This window comes from Aristolochia californica, unplaced genomic scaffold (genome assembly GCF_029961685.1).
Source record: "Aristolochia californica isolate CCGP_79_NKW_82.1479 unplaced genomic scaffold, dmAriCali1.0.hap1 SCAF_1, whole genome shotgun sequence".
Lineage (NCBI taxonomy): Eukaryota > Viridiplantae > Streptophyta > Magnoliopsida > Piperales > Aristolochiaceae > Aristolochia > Aristolochia californica.
In genome coordinates, this window is record NW_027181770.1 from 4,100,744 (window position 1) to 4,118,882 (window position 18,139).

Here is an 18,139-nt window from a genome sequence, read left to right on the forward strand (position 1 = left end):
TCTAAAAACAGCAACTGAGAATTTTCAAATTTGTACAACAAATTAATTAATAAACACGATCAAATATTAGATGGTCTTCGAGTTGGAAGAATCTCTCTTTTGACTGGTGGCCTAAATGTAAACTGTGTAGTGTAGGAAGCGGTGGATTGCGCAGGAAACTCGGCCAAGAACCCTCGGCCAGTGTAGACTGTAGACTGTAGACTGCAGAGCAGCCGGGTGCTCCCTAGTGCCGCTCCGCCCTGAGTCACGCCAGAGTCCTGTCAAAAAGCTCCATCTGTTCCCCTGTCACACCATTATCAGAAGTGCCAAAGCCATTAAACAAAGCCCTCTGGCTCCAACTTTATTACTCAACTTCGACGCACACCCTCTTCCCGGCCCTTTTTCTTCTCCGTCCAACTAGTACCTCCTCCCCGCTTCGCTTCAACAACCCTCTGCTCTGGCTTTCCCCACCATCGAAGCTTTAAGTATGCTCAAATACTGGAGAGGCGGCGGCGGAGCCAATCCAGCCCCCGCCACTACCACCATCATCGCCGATTCTTCACCTTCCGAAACTAGCGACAACAACGATGATGAGGGTCCTTTTTTCGACCTCGAATTCGCCCTTCCCGATGACGAGGATGAGGACGATGATGAACAACCAGAACAGGAAGAAGAGGACAACGACGACGTTGATGACGCAGGTTCTGGTTCCGAGGAAGGAACCGACGGGGAGAGAGAGTTCGATTTCACCCTCTCTGCAACTGCCGCTGAAGCGCGAACTGACCCAAACCTAGCCTTGTCACCTTCCGACGATCTCTTCTTCAAAGGCAGGCTCGTACCCCTCGAGCCACCGGCCACGCTTCACTCAGAATCCAACTCCAAGTCTCCGTTCCCCGCTTCTTTTCTCAAATCAGCTACGAAGTTCCGAGTCTCCCGGTTGGGCTTCAAAAGACCCAAATCTGTGCCAGAAAACGACGGCGGCGACGGTCTCCCTCCTAGCGCTCAGAAGCATCAACAGCAGCGCAGTAAGTCTTTTACTGTTAAGTTTAACGTTGAGGAGGTTCCCATTGTGTCGCTCTTCACCAGAGACTACAGCTCCAGAAGCGCCTCAGGCGGGAAGCCGCAGAAGCTGGACGATATCATCTCCGACGACGGCGTCTCCGCCTCGGACATGAAGCGATTTTCCAAAGATGTCTTGCAGAAGTATTTTAAGATGATAAAGCCCCTATACATTAGGGTTTCAAAGAGGTACGGCGACAAGCTCAAATTTCCGGGGCAGCTGAGCTTAGGGACTGTTAAGGCCGCCACTCAGGAAGTAAGTGCGGTAAGAGAAGCTGACTCTGCTTCTACGACCGCTACTGGTAAGAACCAAAAGCAAGTCAATCGTATTCCGTCGGGGTTGCGCGTTGTTCGCAAGCACTTGGGTAAGAGTCGGTCGGCATCGGCTGCAGTTGCCGCCGCACCCCCTGGGACTTCTGAATGCCGGAAACGCGATGATTCTCTGCTGCAACAACAGGATGGGATACAGAGCGCCATTCTTCACTGCAAAAGGTCTCTTAATCCTTCGAATGGTGAGTGTTAGGGTTTAGGATTCCGATTGTTATGCTAAGTAGGGCAATGTGGTGCTTACTGATGAACTGCCCCTTTCCGATCACGGTTTGAACTTTACCCGATCCTGTTTTCTTTGTTTTATTGCAGATCAAGAACAGGGCTCTCTTTCTCTCCCACTATCTACAAGCAGCCCTCATGTAACAAGTCCGTAAATTGTGAGAAAGGGGAAGAAGTTTAAAGCAAAGACTCGAATTTGCTTGTATCTGTGACGGAGACGGATCGAGCGAAGAGAGAGATTGGACTGTTGGATGAGGAGAAGAGCCTCGCTGTATCTATTGAAACTTAGAATGATATATAAGAGATAGGCATGTAGGCAGTCAGTCAGTTTTTGTAAAGGTGACGATTATTACAAATGTTGAGCAAGGAGGTTCTGAATTCCGATCTCTTCAGTCATTCTGTGAAAGTGATGATTACGATTAGGAGCCACCAACCCCTGCAGCAGTTGTGAGAGAGTTTGGTTTCATGACCAACAGCTGCTTTACTTAGTTTCTTTCTAATATCATTACATGCTTGTGCAAGAATTACCGTAGAAAAAAATCAGTTAGCTTGAGAGAGAGACAAAAAGTATTCATTCGTGATATCGAAAAAATAGGTCCAAAACAGAGCTTTATTCTTGTTCTTCTTCCCCATTATCGTCTATCTTTAGAGGGCAAAACAACAGAGATGAACACGGAACGAGGGGTGGTGCAGCTTTGCTTTTCATCTTTTGTTGTTTCGGTCAGACGAGGACGAAAGTGGTGACAAAGGCCGGAGGAAGTACAGTAAAAAGCGCAGGTAAAAGCAGCAGCAAAGCAATAGAAGGAAACGAATAAAGAAGAACAAAATTGCGGAGGTGTTGGGTTGATTCTCTTCCACCCCTTGGAATAACCTAAAAGTTGTATACCGCTTATGTCGTATCGGTTCTGCTCTCTTATACCGTTATCAATTCAGAAAAAGATTCAGGTAACCCCGCCATTTCTTAAAATTCATGCCGTGCTCCCCGTCGATACGATAGTCCAAATCATCACTTCCAAAGACGGGAACCTTATAGAGTACGACGACGGAGTAGGTGACGGAAATCAAACTTCTGGGGCTGCATCCCCTACGCTTTCACCACGTTATTAAAATTATATGGCACTCGATCAACGGGACCAGCATGAGAACTTGATGCAGGCGACTGGGTTTTGGGCGTCCGTGACACTTCGGTTACTCCTTTAATGGAGTCGGGATATCCTTATCACTCAATGGGAGAATTTTCCTTCAACTGCTTCCACTGTCCAACAAACTGGGTCAATAGGAATATGCTCGTCTGGTCCACTGTCTCACCATTTCCTCCTATCTATATCGTTCATCCGTTGAGAGAAAGGGCTGCACTCGGCCGACAAAAGGATTGCTTGCTGCCTTGTTCATCACCCACTTCAGAGTCAACCAGGATTCACTTGTATCTGAATGTGAAATTAATTTTACAGCTCATAGCAAGGAGATTCATGGAGGGAGGAAACGCCTACGCGTAGATTTCATGAAAGGCTCAGATTTATACTTGTCCGTTTGAATTATGACGTCGCCTGACGCTCAGAATTATTTCTTCTTCTTCTACGATTTGAATTCTCAGCTACATTGATTAAGGGTTGAAATTGGAAGATCCGAAGAGGACTAGAGCCCTTTTCGATAACTTGGGAACAAAAATCTCAAGCGCACGTCCAACTACTCGCTGCGTTCTGTTCACTACGTTCGAATCAATCCTCCGTCTCTTCTGTAATTCAACGAATTTACTCCTTCACTCCGGAGTCTACTGGTTCCTTTCATACACCGTTCTCATAAACTCTACCAAAATGGTATTACTATTCAAAATATCTTCTTGAAATTCGAAAGCCGTCCATGAACTCGTGTATTGAACAATAGCTGCAGGTTTTGTTGTTGTATTAAATCATGAAATTGGGATACCCAGAACCCAAGACTAAAGTTAACCAGGATAGAGATAAGATTTCAAGATCAGTTACTGCTTAATATAATCGTGATTCCTCGCTTTTATGTCTTTCTGCGGAAAAAAAGCAACAAAAGGAAAAAGAAGAATACCAATCTTTACTTCCGCGAGGCTGCAGTAAAAGGGATGAGAAAAAGCAGGATCCACATTCCAAAAGAAAGCAAATGTGTTTTTGAGGGAGCAAAAAGAATGGAGATAGAAATTGCACTCGAAATTTTGCAGAATTTAATGTTTAAAGTACGCTTAACAAGATGTAGTTGAACCTCGGCTAGAATTAAATGCAGTTGAAAACAACGACTTTGATGGAGCAATTAATGGTAAGGTCAAATCACGGCTTGAAATCAGCGAGGAAATCAGGATCCCCCATCAACTGCTGATCAGTATGCGCGTCCATTGTGAAATTTACCCCCGAGAGATCGCTTACAGAACTGTACCCTCTCCCAGTCAAATGGCATAAGCACTCCCGTTCTTGTATCTGTAAGCAAGTATGTTAGGATTCCGGATGGAGAAATCTGCAGTAACAGTAGCGGACATACAGAGAAAGGGAAAACCGACATCCCCTATCGTCTTTTAAGGGAGATGGTCAATGTGAATTGCTATAGAACCTAGAAAAGCAAGACGATTCAGTTGGAATTCATTAAAATGAACTTTCAGAAGACTGTTACTGGTCCCTAGAGTCCAATAATGGGTATCACTCAAGTCTTCTTAATGGAACGGCTTTCTGTGTTGTTTCGTTTGAGGATTGGTAGTAGTCATGAAACGTGAAATATTTATCAATTGCTGCTGGTTAACTCTGAGGAGAAACAGAAACGCGGAAGCAATAGAATAGAAAATAGAAACGAGTAGCAGACACTAATCAATAGTCACAGATGCGGTCGGAGTTGCGTTCAAAACTAATCAAGATTGCACTGATCAAACGATAAAACTACCGCCAATGGAATGGATGGAGACTCGTGCCATTCCAAAAAGAACAAAAAAAAACAGATTATTAGTCGTCTCTATGCTATGTATTAAATCAACGTTTCCCGTTGGCATTCCTCCACTCCTTGCAGCCATCTCCACTTTCTTCCGTTTCTGGGAATTTTCAGTCCATCCCGTTTTCATTTTTGGCGTCTTCATCAGCCGAAGCCCAGAAGCGACTAGTTAGCTATGGGGGATAAGGAGGATCTCAGGTCCCTTGCGACGACTTATGCGAATGGAGAACGAGATCGAGCTAGCAGCGATGTTCATGATGAAGAAGCTCGAAGGATATCCCCCGGGAAACGACTACGGAGGAGACGTTGCATCCTCTGCTGCAGTTGCTGCGTCTCAACGATTCTGCTTCTGGCCATACTCGTCCTCGTACTTGCCTTCACAGTGTTCAAGGTCAAGGATCCCCAGATTAAGATGAACTCCGTCTACTTCGACCGGTTGTCTCTCGATACATCATCTGGCCTCAACTTGGCCGTCACCGCTGATATCTCTGTCAAGAACCCCAACGCCGCCTCCTTCAAATTCGGCAACTCTTCCACCTTGCTTTCCTACCGCGGCGAGACGGTGGGAGAGGCCAAAAGCCCCGCCGGGAAGGCGAGGGCCCGGCGAACGCTGCGGATGAATGTAACAGTGGACTTGCAGGCGGACCGCCTCATTGAGAACTCCGGCCAGCTCGTCCGTGATCTCATTTCCGGCACTCTTCCGGTGAATACTTACACCAAGGTGGGTGGGCGGGTGAACTTGTTCAACGTGTTCAAGCGCCATGTCGATATCGTCTTGAATTGCTCCATCACGGTCTCAATCTCCACTAGCTCGATTCAAGACCAGAGATGTGAAAGAAGCGTTAAGCTCTGATCCCAGTCGTGGGGCTTGCCTTGATCTTTTCACATATGAAATGCTGCTAGTGCCCAATATATGTCAGTGCAAACACGGTCTTTCAGCAAGAAAGAAGAATCTATTAGTGCAGCTCGATGGCAGACTTGCACTACTAGTCTTCTTTTTCCGTTTTCAAACTGATCTTCAAATCATTAAATTATAGAATCGTTCCACGATCAAACACTTGATGTTTGTTTGGATCCTTCTTTTCCACACGGTTTTAAACGATTTCAACGATGAAAAGAGTGGGTTCCACCTCATGTTGAAAACGGAAAATTCCATAGAAACTTGCCTAGGGGTGGCACCAAGTAAAACCGGGCAAGGTATACCGTTAGAGCTTGGTCCGGAAAAAGTTCGGCTCAGTTAGTTTTTATTTGAGCTCGGCTCGTGTTCAAACTTGATACAAGTCAAATACAAGATTTTCCAAGTCCGGCATTAGCATAGATTTTTTATGAAAATACCTTTTACTCTAATTGTTCTCGTTAATTCTCTTTGATTGTACGTAAAAAACGAAACCCTTTTTTGGGTCACCCTAATGTTTTTTTATTTTTTTATTTTTTTATTTTTAAATATCAACTTGAACATAATTACAATTTTAGAGGTCACCCTAATGTTTTTTTATTTTTTTATTTTTTTTATTTTTAAATATCAACTTGAACATAATTACAATTTTAGGTTCCAGGTGAAGCTTGATATGAGTTTGAAGTATTCATAACAACTGAAACTTTGAACCAGTGGCAGCTTACAAAACCTTTTTAAATCCTATCTCGCCGTTAAGAATTTCGACAGAAAATCGATAGGCAGACAATGATTGAGAACCACAACAGACATGGACCAATGATGTGGCCTACCGCACATGTTCACGTCGTTTTTCATTTGATTAGCCTAACTTTGGCCCATATTTGTGCAGTGAGTATTTTAACGTCTCGTGACTGATCCAGTCACTGGATGAGACCTGAGCTGCTCCATCGGCCCACGGGCGATGAGGGAAGGCATCTATCCACTTTTTAATTCGGAGCTTCTTTATCCTATTTGATGCCTCCTTCCTCACACACCCATATAGCCATGGAAATTTGATATTGGATACACAAGAGATTCACCTCCGTTAAAGGTCCCCCTACTCCCTCTTCATTTTCACCCCACATTCCCACCGGCACCAACTCTTCTTCCTGCTTCTTCTTCCATGGATGATCAGCTATCAGCACCATCAACTATTCCGCCTTCCCAACATCCCAAAACCTACCAAGTTACAGCTTGTTCCATCTCCTACAGAAAGCCGGCGGTACTTGTCTTCAATCCATGCACTGCTTCTCCACCCAGTTACATCCTCCGGGATATCTCATTCACAGCCCGCCCCTCTGAGATTCTTGCCATCGTAGGCCCAAGTGGCGCCGGCAAATCAACCCTTCTAGACATACTCGCCGCCCATACCTCCCCCTCCCACGGCTCTCTTCTGCTCAATTCCTCCCCGCTCCAGCCTAGCTCATTCCGTAAGCTCGCCGCCTACGTCCCCCAGCACGATGCATCCCTACCTCTTCTTACCGTCTTCGAGACCTTCCTCTTCACCGCTCGCCTCCTCCTCCCCACCAATGCCGATCTCACCACCGTCATCACCTCTCTCCTCGGGGATCTCCGTCTCTCTCATCTCGCTACAACCCGCCTCGACCGGGATCTCTCAGGGGGCGAGCGCCGCCGGGTCTCCATCGGCCTCAGCCTCCTCCACGACCCCGCCGTGCTGCTCTTGGACGAACCCACCTCTGGTCTCGACAGTGCTTCCGCCTTTAACCTGATGCAAACTCTTCGCGCCATTGCAGCCGCCCGCCGCCGTACCGTTATCCTCTCCATTCACCAACCCAGCTTCAAGATTCTTTCCACCATTGACAGGATTTTACTGCTTTCCAAGGGCACGGTCGTCCACCACGGGACCCTCTCCTCGCTTCAAACCTTTCTACACTCTAACGGTTTTCAGGTCCCGCCTCAGCTCAACGCACTAGAGTACGCCTTGGAGATACTCGGCCAAATATCCGAGAAGAAATCCTCCACCATCACACCTGAATTTCAAGATCCACCTTCATCTTCTTTTCCAAACGACCGCCAGGATGATCAAACAGTAGAAGTTAGATACAGAAGTTCAAGAGTACGAGAAATCATTGCACTTTACAACAGGTTTTGGAAAATAATATACAGAAGCAAACAGCTCCTGTTGACAAACGCACTTGAAGCCCTGGCCGTGGGCATTTTCTTGGGGACGATTTACATACATGTGGGGTTGGATAAGCAAGGCATGGAGAAGAGGTTAGGTCTCTTTGCGTTCACTCTCACTTTTCTTCTCTCCTCCACGACCGAAACTCTTCCTATCTTTGTAAGCGAGAGGCCGATCCTACTGCGTGAGACGTCGAGTGGTCTCTACCGGCTCTCGTCTCACCTAATCGCGAATACTCTAGTATTCCTTCCATACCTCCTTGTCATAGCGCTTATCTACTCTGTATCAGTGTATTTTCTGGTCGGACTCTGTGCATCCTGGCAAGCATTCGCATACTTTGTGCTAGCGATATGGGTGATCATACTGATGGCTAATTCCTTCGTGCTCTTCTTGAGCTCCATAGCTCCCAATTTCATCGCGGGTACCTCGCTGGTGACCGTTTTCCTTGCTTGCTTCTTTCTCTTCTCCGGCTACTTCATATCAAAAGATGCAATGCCCAAGTACTGGGTTTTGATGCACTACTTCTCCATGTACAAGTACGCCTTGGATGCTCTTCTCATCAACGAGTACTCGTGCCTGCTGTCCGAGTGCTTGATATGGTACGAAGAGAAGAAGGTGTGTGCAATAACAGGGCGTGATGTGTTGGAGAAAAGAGGGCTCCACGAGAGCCAGAGATGGAGCAAGGTGCAAATAATGCTCGGCTTCTTCGTCCTCTACCGTGTACTGTGTCTGCTGGTGCTCACCAGAAGGGCGTCAAGGTCCAAGAAATGATCAGCAAAGAGAGTCATGAAGATGTAAGCATGTATTAGCAAACGAATTCCTGTCAGGTTCTGCGCGTCTTAATTTCCTGTAATATGCTTGTGATCATCAAATTCGCCGAGTTAAATAAGTACTTGTTAAGCCTTGCATTTTCTTCTTCTTTCTTCTGTCTTCATATTCCTCGTTGTTCATAGCTAGGACTGGTAATTTCTTACGGGAAGGTCTGAGTGAGAGGAGTTTGAGAACGGTGGCCGGTGGCCGGAGTGTTGAAGCCTGAATCTGAATCAGAATTGAGTCACAGGTTTGGTTGTTGCATTGGTTCATTAATAAAAGGAAGAGGAAGTCATTCATAGTCATTGGGAATGAATCGGATGATTCAGAAACAGGAAAAGGTCCAAAAGGGTGAAGATGATGGGTGATGGGTCGTCTGTCACTTGTCAATGTGTCATCATCTGCATCGGGATTGTTTTTTATAATCTTGTTCTCCTTTCTTTTGATTGGGCACAGGTGCAGTTGGCTTCACGGGTTCTCGTTTCTATTCCTCACGTGAACTGTTAACAGAGAACATTGAGATTCCATTCCCGAGTTGGCACACCATGCGTTACAACTTAGGACCTGCTCAGAACACGCGGCCAGCTCATTCCTGGATCTTATCCGGCAATCCCCAAGATTTTCAAAACAGTAAATTTTTATTCCATTTAATCAAACGTAAACAAGTAATTAAGTAAAATAACCTGAATAAACTGACGACATTACAGCTTTGCTCCTACAAGTCTGGAACCTGTCTTACTCCTATGTCCGATCTAACTCTCCATTGCCATTATAGGCGCTTCCCCGCGTCAAGTTCAATCCTTCTCCCTTAGTCTGAGCAAGCCTTCGGCTGTTACTCCTGAAACTGTAGATACCACTTGCCAGTTGCCAACTCTCGAACCAAAATTGTCCCTCCTGTATACTTGATAAATTAGATAAGCTATAATAACTGTCTTTTCTGTAACAGTTATCTTTCTCCCCTAGTTTTATTTCCTTGTTTTTCTCCTGTTCTTGTTTATAGAACTTTGCAGAAAGAAAGTTTTTGAGAGGTGGCCTTGCGTATGAATTAGGCAGCACAGAGATCACTTGCTAGGCATCCTCCAGTTCTTCAGAAATGCTCTTTGTGAAATTCAAACTTGGTGGATCCTTTATGGTTGAATTCGTGGCAAAGTTTTGACAGTTCCTTGGCCAGCACAGGTGCACCACAGTAGAAAACGCCTGCTTAAAAGATACAGGGAATAGGGTCTGAAAAGTGAAAATGAATAGTATCTAACCCTCCTTGCAGAATGCAAATGAAGCTCACCTATCTTTGAATTTGGATGCTTGGAGCAGGTTCTGGAGAACACCTTTTTCCAGTTGGGTCTTGCAAAATGTGTTCGTACCTAACATCAGAGTTTCACAAGAAGATCAGCACGATGATATTCATCTACCAAAACATGTGAAGAGTCATTTGGTTCTGAGAGAAGCTCATTCTTACGTAACAGTTTCACTCTAGTATTAGCACTGTCGGGTTCTTATTTTGTCTTCCTACAGTTTCAGAGATTCTCCTGAAGGATCCTTAATCATGAACATTGTTATCCAGTTCAGAAGTTTCAAGTAATGTCACTAAAAATGGCTAATGTTTTTGTGACCTGGATCAGTTTGATGTTAAATTTCAGAAGACCAGACAGTTCAATAGAAACTTTTCTAGGCATAGAAAATGCTGTTTACATACTTTGGTACCAGAAACAACATCAACTCCATTCTTGGCATGATTCAGAGCTTGGACCATTGTAATAAGAGCTGATCGTGCATCTCCGTCCTCATAAACGCTTGTCAAGTAATTGTGCATCTCAATTGCACCCTAAGAGTATGAAATAAGATATCTGAATGCAACCATTGACTTCCACTGAGATAGTGAAAAGAATGAAAGAACAGAGGTCCCATACGTTACCCGCTGATCAAGGTCGGCAACTTCATTCATGACTCCTTTGAACCAATCAAAGGACCCTTGTTCACGAGTCACCCAGTAGAAATAGGCATTGGTGGTTTTGAGAGCTTTTCTCCGCTTTGGTGATACCTTGTTGACAGAGCATGAGTCGCTTGTTCCAGCACAGTTATCAGTTGTCCTGCTAATTTCTGAGTTTGACTCCTATTACAGAATGAGCAGGTTAATAAAATTAACTAACAGAAAAATTTTAAGACTTGAGAATCAAAAGACACTCGGATTGAAAAACACTTGGAATTTCCTTCACAGTAAAAAAAAGGCAATGTATTTGCAGAAATAGGATGACCAAAAACCCATCAAAGAGAAGACAAAATGAAAGAAAAAACAGAGAAGAGAGAAAGAGGACAACCAACTAGCGTGCACAGCATGATTAGCCTCAGAGACAAAAAGAAAGCTAAAAAAGAAATTAAACCAAATTTGCTTTTGCAGACCATACTTACATCTTGTTCCTCCATCTTTACAATATTGTTGAGCATATCCTTCAATATACTAATGAAGGGTGTCGCTCCAATTCCAAGACCCACTAACAGCAAGACATCATATTTCCTGTAGTCTTGTGCAGGGGCTCCATAAGGCCCATCTATCAAGAGCTTCGGCAAACTGCATCAATAGAACTACAAATCAGAACAACCTAAAGAGAATGAAAATGTTTCAATAAAAACTTTTGAAGATTAGACCTTTTTTTTGTCGTTTCATCTGCCCTAAGTAGTCCACTTTTACCAGCAACTGGGGCTTCACAGGCCTCTGAGAAAACCCTTTTGAGTTCTTGTGTCCAGTCACCCAGCTGTCTAATATGGACACTAAGGTAATCATCTCCAGGAGCTGAAGTAATTGAGAATGGGTGCCTGCAGTAAAAACATCCACGTGCAACTTTTAATCAAGAGGATATAGAAACACAACATTGGCAAACACATGAAATAGGGCTGCACCATAAGCCCTGTTACTGTAGCATGGCAAGTTTGATTTTATTTCAAGTCTTATGAAGGCTCTTTCATATTGCAGTGTCAACCACATACTCATCCATCTACCCTCACACACCAAGCTCAATGGACATCAGCTAATGGCCAATGGCAAAAGAATGATATCATTGAAACCATGGAAGGCTTGTTGTGCTTCAGAAAGTAGGTGTGAGCTTGTGGCAACTTAGTCAAATTATTTCTATGGCTCTTCAAGTAAAACTTTCATCTTAAGTTGTGTTCATTTCTCTTCTACGAATTCATTCAAGTACTCAATTCGACATACAAACTCCGAACCTGTAAATAAATATCAAGAAAAGAGAGGAATATTGAAACAGGACATCACTCTCATCATCACAGGCTTATTTAAGCTAAGCTCGGATCAGCTACATGAATCCTCCTCGTTGTGCTCTATATTTAGGTAACTCCATTATATCTATATCTCCCTCCTTCAAGTCTTTCTTTCTAAACATGATCTGAGCATCTTAAGCAGAAATGTGATTATACAACGACAGCTACTTTTTAAGCCTAGGAAGCAGACAAACTGAGGAATCCGAATTTTGGACTCTCCCAAAATATTTTGCCCAATTATCCATATAAGCTTCTAATTAGCTTTGTGAAAATTTACATCCTTCGATGTTTTGGCATCAGGCAAGCTTTTGAAGTTTGACATAAAGACTTGAAAGATTGGTAGCAAATGAAGCCACTAGTTTTAATTTCCAAAAGGAAACAAAGAAGCTTCCACAGACAGGATTCCATTTATAAACTTCTATGGTGAAGCAACTAGTTATTCTTTCAGTCAGTATGTTCTACATATATGATGATAACACAGGTGAAATGCCAGTATATCAGTATAATTAAGTACAAATTCATGAACCAGGATGAAGATTTCCTGGCACTTTCCACTAAAAGTTTCATCAGGGTAACTATTGGATGCACGATTAGCAGCCTTTGCTATTGTCTAAAGATTCAGCATCTGTGCACCAGATGTAAGTTTATCAAGTTTGTGAATTACTTACCATTCAAAGGGAGAGACTGCTGGACATTGGACAAACATGTACTGCCCACTCTTGTAGCGGAATGCAGCAGGCTTTGACATTTGTAGGGTTAAGACGTTCCCAGGATATATAGCTACCTGAAAGTTCACAAGTGAGAGTACCATAATGGATAACCATGGATAACTGAGAAATTTCAGTACAACTTCAATGAATTTGGAAATAGGACATACCACACTGGGTTGTGCTAAGGTAACACTTGGTCACCCAGCTGAAGCTTGTTATGTTGGGTTTGGACAACCAGTCCATCTGATACAAGGAAACGTTAATGCATTAGCCATTGCCTAAAACCACTTCCATCCGACACTGTTGCCCATCTGACACAGGTGAGGACCTTGATTGATTAATTATATTTTAGATGTCAATTTCAGTCTGAGATCAACGGGTTAACAATGTCCGATGGAACTGATTCTGAACAGGTCAATACATCAATCCTTGAATCAGGTGGGCCAACTTGATAATTATCTGTTATCTATGTAAATCAGATGCATATTTCAGCTTGAAATATTTCATTGTGATAACTCAAAGTGAGGGAATCCAAAGGAAACCCAGGTACTAACCTTTAAAAGCCTGACAGCATAATATCCCGATCTGAAAGCCCTTAGAGTTCTCTCCCATGCATAGAGAAGGACAGGGACTGCAAGATACATCCATGTCTGTAGGAATAACACGAAAACCAGGTAAGGTGCCTGATGCACTTATTAAGTGAGCTGAACGGAACGAAGGTCGAAGATGTAATAGTGGAGTATACCGTCTTCTGGTACCAGTGATGAACAAAGTAGAGGAAAACTCCATGGATGACGAGCAAGACGTAAACAACAACGAGCAGGTGGTGGGAATACCAGAAGGCATTGAAGCCAGTAAGCCTGTCCAGTGGCTTCGGGAGCTTGATGAGGCTCCGTCTGAACCAGCTGGTTGCGAGCAAGAAGGCGATGCCCATTAATACCACCATTATGATTCCCGTGATACCTTCTGGTCCACTTACGAGCTTCAAATACGAGGGTTTGTCTTCCCCAAAGTCGTCCTTGAGAAGATTATATTGATAGGCCTCGGAGGAGACCAGACGAGGGAAATCACAGGCAAGATGGTTTCCGACGTGGAGAAGAACCCCAATGACAATTGCAGCAGCAATAGTCTGAAACAGCAGCAGTAGTCAGGCAGTCAATTCATCACATCAGGATGAGACTCGCTGTCGACTATATCTAAACGCTACGCTTTTGTTTTGTCTCTTTAAGACGACGCTATAATAGTAATATTATGCTACGTGCCTTGTGGAAATTGATATTGTCGTCGAAAGGCATGAAGAGAGAGACGCTGGTGGAGCGAAGCCAAGTGATGGTATTGCGGCTGACGGGGAGGAGGATGAGGGCCATATTGAATTTGAGCGTCTCGGCAGCACCTTTGGCGGTGAGCAAGCAGTAGCCCATTATCTGAAAGGCGGCCTTCCTCTTGTATTGAAAGAATTTCCAGAGAAAAAGGCCGACCATGATGAGTATCCACAGAGTCAATACCCACAACCGTCTCCAGTGCTCCTGAAGATAATATACCAGCTTGCAACTCAGCCTCGTAATGGTGTTCTTCTTTCCAAAACCCTGGAGATTTTGACTCAACGCCTGGCTCGTGTAGCTGAGTGCCTGACTGTAGTTGAGGTACGTATCCTTTTGCACAAGCAGCGTTTCTAGCTGCCATAGCTGCGGCCGGCGGCGACGAGGATTTACATGTTAATTGTTAATAACAAAAAACAAAATAATAATACTTCACATGCAAAGGAGACGTCTAAATATATTGAACGAAAGCAGATTGAGGAGATCAGAAAGCAAAAGAAAAGAGGAAGAGTGATTAAGCAGTGCACCTCAATGTAGCCGAGCCTTTCTGGGTCCAATTCCTCCATGATTAGAGCTGCATATTCCTCCGCTTGCTCTTTCAATCTTGACAGTTTGTTTGCAGAAGCACTAAGCATAATAATCTGCCAAAACCCGAATAAAATTTAAAAAATTATTAATAATTATTGATCATGATCGGACGGTTGAGATAACAGGATGAGATAGCATGATGAGACGACTGGGCTCTGGAGCTAATCCCTTCTTGAACAATTAGGCATAATCAGAAATCTAGAAAGCCCAAAAGCCGCATCTAAAGCCGCAATAGATACAGAAAGTCAAACGTGGGCCCATTATTGATTATTAGTCAGGAAATTGAAGATCCAATGTAGGAGTAGTTATTGGTGGTTTAGGTTGACATGTGGCCAGAGTGTATATATCGGGTATTTTATTATTTAGCGTGGGTGCGAGTCGCTACTAGTCTAAAACGGATGAATGAAGTTGCAGTGTTGAACACGCTAGGCTTTCTCCGGGACGATGATCAGGAAAGACTCAACGATGGAAAATTGGAAGGTGGAACCGGTCGACTACTAAATTCCACCAACTTACCTCTTTGACTTCCGCTTCTGTAATTCGTCCGTCTTCGTTTTTGTCGACCCTGTCATATTGCAACACGAATCAATAATCAATAACGTAAAGCTGGGTCTCCTTCCTCCGTCCTATGTCTGCGAATTAATGTGTTTTGCTTACATATCGAAGAAGATCTGGAGGCGAGAGTCAAAGCTCTGATCCGTGATCTGCAACCAAAACTCGTGAAGCTCTTCTCCGCTTATCTTCTCCGTCTTCAACCGTCGCCTCCGACTCAGAGCATCGAATAGTTCTGCGGCGAACTCTTTCGAGTCTTTCATTCCTTTATAAATCGATAGAATAACGATATTAAAGAAGAAGAAGAAGAACAGAGACACCTTCGTAAGTTCACAAGTGTTTGAATTAATGAACTCATTCGACGTTTTGAATAAAAAGATCAAACTCGTCACCAAGACTTGATGTGCAGTTTACCTATGCATTGCGCAAAGTCGGTTCGATAGAGGAAACCATCTTTCGCCAGCTGCTGAAAATTGTGCTGAATTTGGTTCCACGCATCGGGACCGCCCGCAGGGGTGCTACTGCTGATGAATCTAAGCCCCTTGAGAGCCTTTTGGGCCCCCGATCGGGTGCGATCGAGTTGCGCTCGCTGTCGTCTCACAGCACGGGCTGCTTCCAGCTGAGCCTGAGCGGAGGAGGGGGAGGTGTGGCCATGGCTCCACGAGAATCTCTTCAGCTCCGCTTTCAGCTCGTGGGAGAACTGTTTGGCCCGGGCGAGTGCCTCCGCCTTGAGCTCTTGTGAGAACTGCCGGAGACGATGAGAAGAGGAGCTCCGCCTGATGGTGGGCGATGCCGTACCGGAGCTGAAAGCGCGATCATGATCCGACTCGGCTGCCGCAGCTGGCTCAACGCTTCGAAGCACAACCGTGTAATCATCTTGGAAATCGAGTGTCACCTCAACCAACTCCTCCTCGTCACTCAATCCGCCGACGACAGTTTTCCCGGTGACAGTATCGGACGCCCATCGCCGCTCGTGCCTCGAGACGCCACCCCTCATATGATGTGGTAGAACGAGAACGAAAAATTTAACCAAATCGGATGACCAAATAAACAATGACACCTAAGAAAGGGAGGAGCATTCTTATTTCACCGTCTCCTTCTTCTTCTTCCTTGGCTCCTTTTCTCAAACTTCGATTTCGATCAGATTCGGAACTTCAACTACAGAAAACACATTGTTGTAAATTATTCGGTCAGTACATATAAATAAAAATATATGGCGGGCATCAATTCACAAAATGACAGGGACGAAGATTTCGGAACTGAGTGGGGTTGGTGAGAGAGCGAGGACGCATAGAAGTCTTATCAGTTAGTTTGAAGTGTATATGGACTAGTCGCTGGCAGTCTAGATGTCTAGAACGGGATTAAACAAACACGTCCAAAAAACGAAGGAGAGAAACGCGTCAGGAATCTCTCGGAAAAGACATATACGCGGTGCGAGAAGGCTCGCACATTGAAAAAGGAAACCATTTGATTTCAAGAAATCGGAATTTGGAAGGTGAGGAAGAAAAAAAGACAAGGGAGAGAAAAGCAGGAAAGGGACAAGATGGAGGCAGAGAGCCACTGCAGCGAGAGCGTGCTGCGACTGAGCACCAAGGTGGCCTTCCTCTTCCACTCTTGGGTCCCTGGTTTCTCTGATTCTGTCTGCCCAGTCTCCATTAGCATGCAGGAGCACTAGCACCCTCAGCAACACGTATGCGTTTCCCGAATCTGGTATGTTCGTCAGCAATCATTCAGCTCGGGACTACCCTCCATCTCGATTTTTCGTCAATGCCTTTGATTATGAGCTCAGTTGTAAAGTAGTGCAGGACATGTCGAGAGTCGACTTTACGACGGCGACAAGTACGCATGGAGAGAGTACGGAGAAGCTAAAGAGTCCCAAAATTTCGAAGGAGTCCAAAACTTTGGCGTACTAGCCGCCATGTTAGGAACTAAAAACGTTGAATGATCAATTATCTTCGAGGTAAATAAGAGTAATTATTAATTTACTAAAGATAGAATTGACGAAAATAATTAGAGTAAAAAGGTATTTTTATAAAAAAATCTATACTAACGAGTCAGGCTTACAAATTAACTATTAAAGTTTGAAAAAATTCGAATTTGACTTGTTAAATTTAACGAGTTTTATTTCAAGTTATAGCTCGAATAGCAACCGAGCCGGAATGGTTTGCGAACCGGTTTGGTTTTGGTTGGGCATGTCGATTCACGACCAAACCATTTACTTCTCCCATAAGCTAATGAATCTACGAAACTCTGGCTTGGAAAATGTACAAATATTTGACAAATGTACTCCGAGCCACCAACCGCTCTGTAAATTGGAAAGAGGCCTTGTGTCAACGCGTGCATCATCACATACACAATTCCTGCAAGTTTATTTGGCCACGTAAGTAACCAAAGAAGACCGAGCTGTTTACCTAATTCCCCCACCTCTCTTTCGTCTACAACTGCTACCTCCCTGAGATTGATTGGCTTATGAAACACTTACGCCCAGTAACTTGTTCAACTTTCAAGTTTTTAATCGAAAGCGGATATAAAATTCATAATTCTTGTCTACGCTAATCTTATTTGTTCTCAATTGCTTCACTTTTTCCTGTTCATTTTTCGTAAGTAAGACCATTTCCGTTTTTTCCCTCAAAGCAAGCAGTGTTGGCATCCTTAATCGTCATCACTGATCTATCTATCAGGTGAAATAAGATGCTTTTCACGTCGTTATAAAATGCTGTGGCGCAGTTTCAAAGGGAGGCTGCAGAACAGACGCGAGTAGGTTTCGATGAAGTCAAGTGAAGCAAACAGTTTAACTAAACTGTCAACTGAAAAACGTCCAAAGCTTGCGTGCCCAGACTTTATTGCGATACCCCCAAATATACAAGCGATCGTGAGGCCTGATTTTCTTTCATGATCAATTTTTTTTTGTCTTGCAATTGTTTTTTCCTTTCTTGGCTTACGATGAGCTGAACTGCTGGTTATGTGTAGGAGCCGCCCCGTATCCACACTTGTTTTGAACGTCCAAGGCCTTGACTTGCAGATTTTTGTCGCATTCTGCAATGAAGGTTTGCTGGGGCACCATTTGAGCTCTCCGCTGTTTGGAGTAGCAGTTTGCAAGGCCACATGGTATCTCAGCAGCCACGAGCAACCTTGGAGAATGCTGCACTGTTATGAGCACAATGTGGTAAGATGAACTCTTCGCTATAAGAAAAGGCATTATAGTGCTAAGAGAAAAAAAATGAGAATCCTTCTTGTTAGAAAAAACAGGTGATGAGTGACAGGCTCACATCAGTATTCTAAA

The 18,139-nt window shown here is 44.2% G+C and overlaps 4 protein-coding genes across 11 annotated transcripts; 3 read left to right on the forward strand and 1 right to left on the reverse strand.

The window, feature by feature from the left end:
• The first annotated feature begins 116 nt into the window (after positions 1 to 116).
• On the forward strand, positions 117 to 2,356 carry LOC137943040 (probable membrane-associated kinase regulator 2). The gene is made up of 2 exons (XM_068788739.1): positions 117 to 1,550; positions 1,678 to 2,356. Exons 1-2 carry the CDS (start codon positions 467 to 469, stop codon positions 1,740 to 1,742), a joined length of 1,149 nt encoding a protein of 382 aa, XP_068644840.1. The 5' UTR covers positions 117 to 466; the 3' UTR covers positions 1,743 to 2,356.
• Positions 2,357 to 4,702: 2,346 nt separating this feature from the next.
• LOC137950330 (late embryogenesis abundant protein At1g64065-like) lies at positions 4,703 to 5,380 on the forward strand. Its single transcript, XM_068796771.1, has one exon. The coding sequence runs from the start codon at positions 4,703 to 4,705 to the stop codon at positions 5,378 to 5,380; it is 678 nt and encodes a 225-aa protein (XP_068652872.1).
• Positions 5,381 to 6,377: 997 nt separating this feature from the next.
• LOC137943057 (ABC transporter G family member 8) lies at positions 6,378 to 8,538 on the forward strand. The gene has a single exon (XM_068788754.1). It carries the CDS (start codon positions 6,585 to 6,587, stop codon positions 8,373 to 8,375), a length of 1,791 nt encoding a protein of 596 aa, XP_068644855.1. The 5' UTR covers positions 6,378 to 6,584; the 3' UTR covers positions 8,376 to 8,538.
• A 527-nt stretch (positions 8,539 to 9,065) lies between these two features.
• LOC137956519 (respiratory burst oxidase homolog protein A-like) lies at positions 9,066 to 15,853 on the reverse strand. Of its 8 annotated transcripts, none has more exons than XM_068804051.1 (14): positions 15,271 to 15,853; positions 14,962 to 15,121; positions 14,821 to 14,869; positions 14,244 to 14,357; positions 13,660 to 14,082; positions 13,143 to 13,526; positions 12,952 to 13,047; positions 12,356 to 12,471; positions 11,058 to 11,225; positions 10,821 to 10,980; positions 10,327 to 10,524; positions 10,108 to 10,236; positions 9,697 to 9,775; positions 9,066 to 9,611 (listed from the first exon to the last, which is right to left on the reverse strand). In XM_068804051.1, the coding sequence occupies exons 1-14, from the start codon at positions 15,851 to 15,853 to the stop codon at positions 9,502 to 9,504; spliced, it is 2,769 nt and encodes a 922-aa protein (XP_068660152.1). In that variant the 3' UTR covers positions 9,066 to 9,501. The 8 variants fall into 8 exon arrangements, with proteins under 8 accessions (XP_068660152.1, XP_068660184.1, XP_068660206.1 ...); XM_068804083.1 differs by having other exon boundaries at positions 10,842 to 10,980; positions 11,043 to 11,225; XM_068804105.1 differs by having other exon boundaries at positions 10,327 to 10,452; positions 11,043 to 11,225.
• Between the last annotated feature and the right edge of the window lie 2,286 nt (positions 15,854 to 18,139).

Excerpts from the sequence above, each read along its gene's own strand:
- LOC137943057 (XM_068788754.1), top strand. The coding sequence starts at position 6,585 with ATGGATGATCAGCTATCAGCACCATCAACTATTCCGCCTTCCCAACAT.
- LOC137956519 (XM_068804060.1), bottom strand. The coding sequence starts at position 15,853 with ATGAGGGGTGGCGTCTCGAGGCACGAGCGGCGATGGGCGTCCGATACT. Across the intron at positions 13,048-13,142 it reads ATCACTGGTACCAGAAGACG|ACATGGATGTATCTTGCAGT; the intron begins GTATACTCCACT and ends TTATTCCTACAG. Across the intron at positions 9,776-10,107 it reads ATGTTGTTTCTGGTACCAAA|GTACGAACACATTTTGCAAG; the intron begins GTATGTAAACAG and ends CTCTGATGTTAG.
- LOC137950330 (XM_068796771.1), top strand. The coding sequence starts at position 4,703 with ATGGGGGATAAGGAGGATCTCAGGTCCCTTGCGACGACTTATGCGAAT.
- LOC137943040 (XM_068788739.1), top strand. The coding sequence starts at position 467 with ATGCTCAAATACTGGAGAGGCGGCGGCGGAGCCAATCCAGCCCCCGCC. Across the intron at positions 1,551-1,677 it reads GTCTCTTAATCCTTCGAATG|ATCAAGAACAGGGCTCTCTT; the intron begins GTGAGTGTTAGG and ends GTTTTATTGCAG.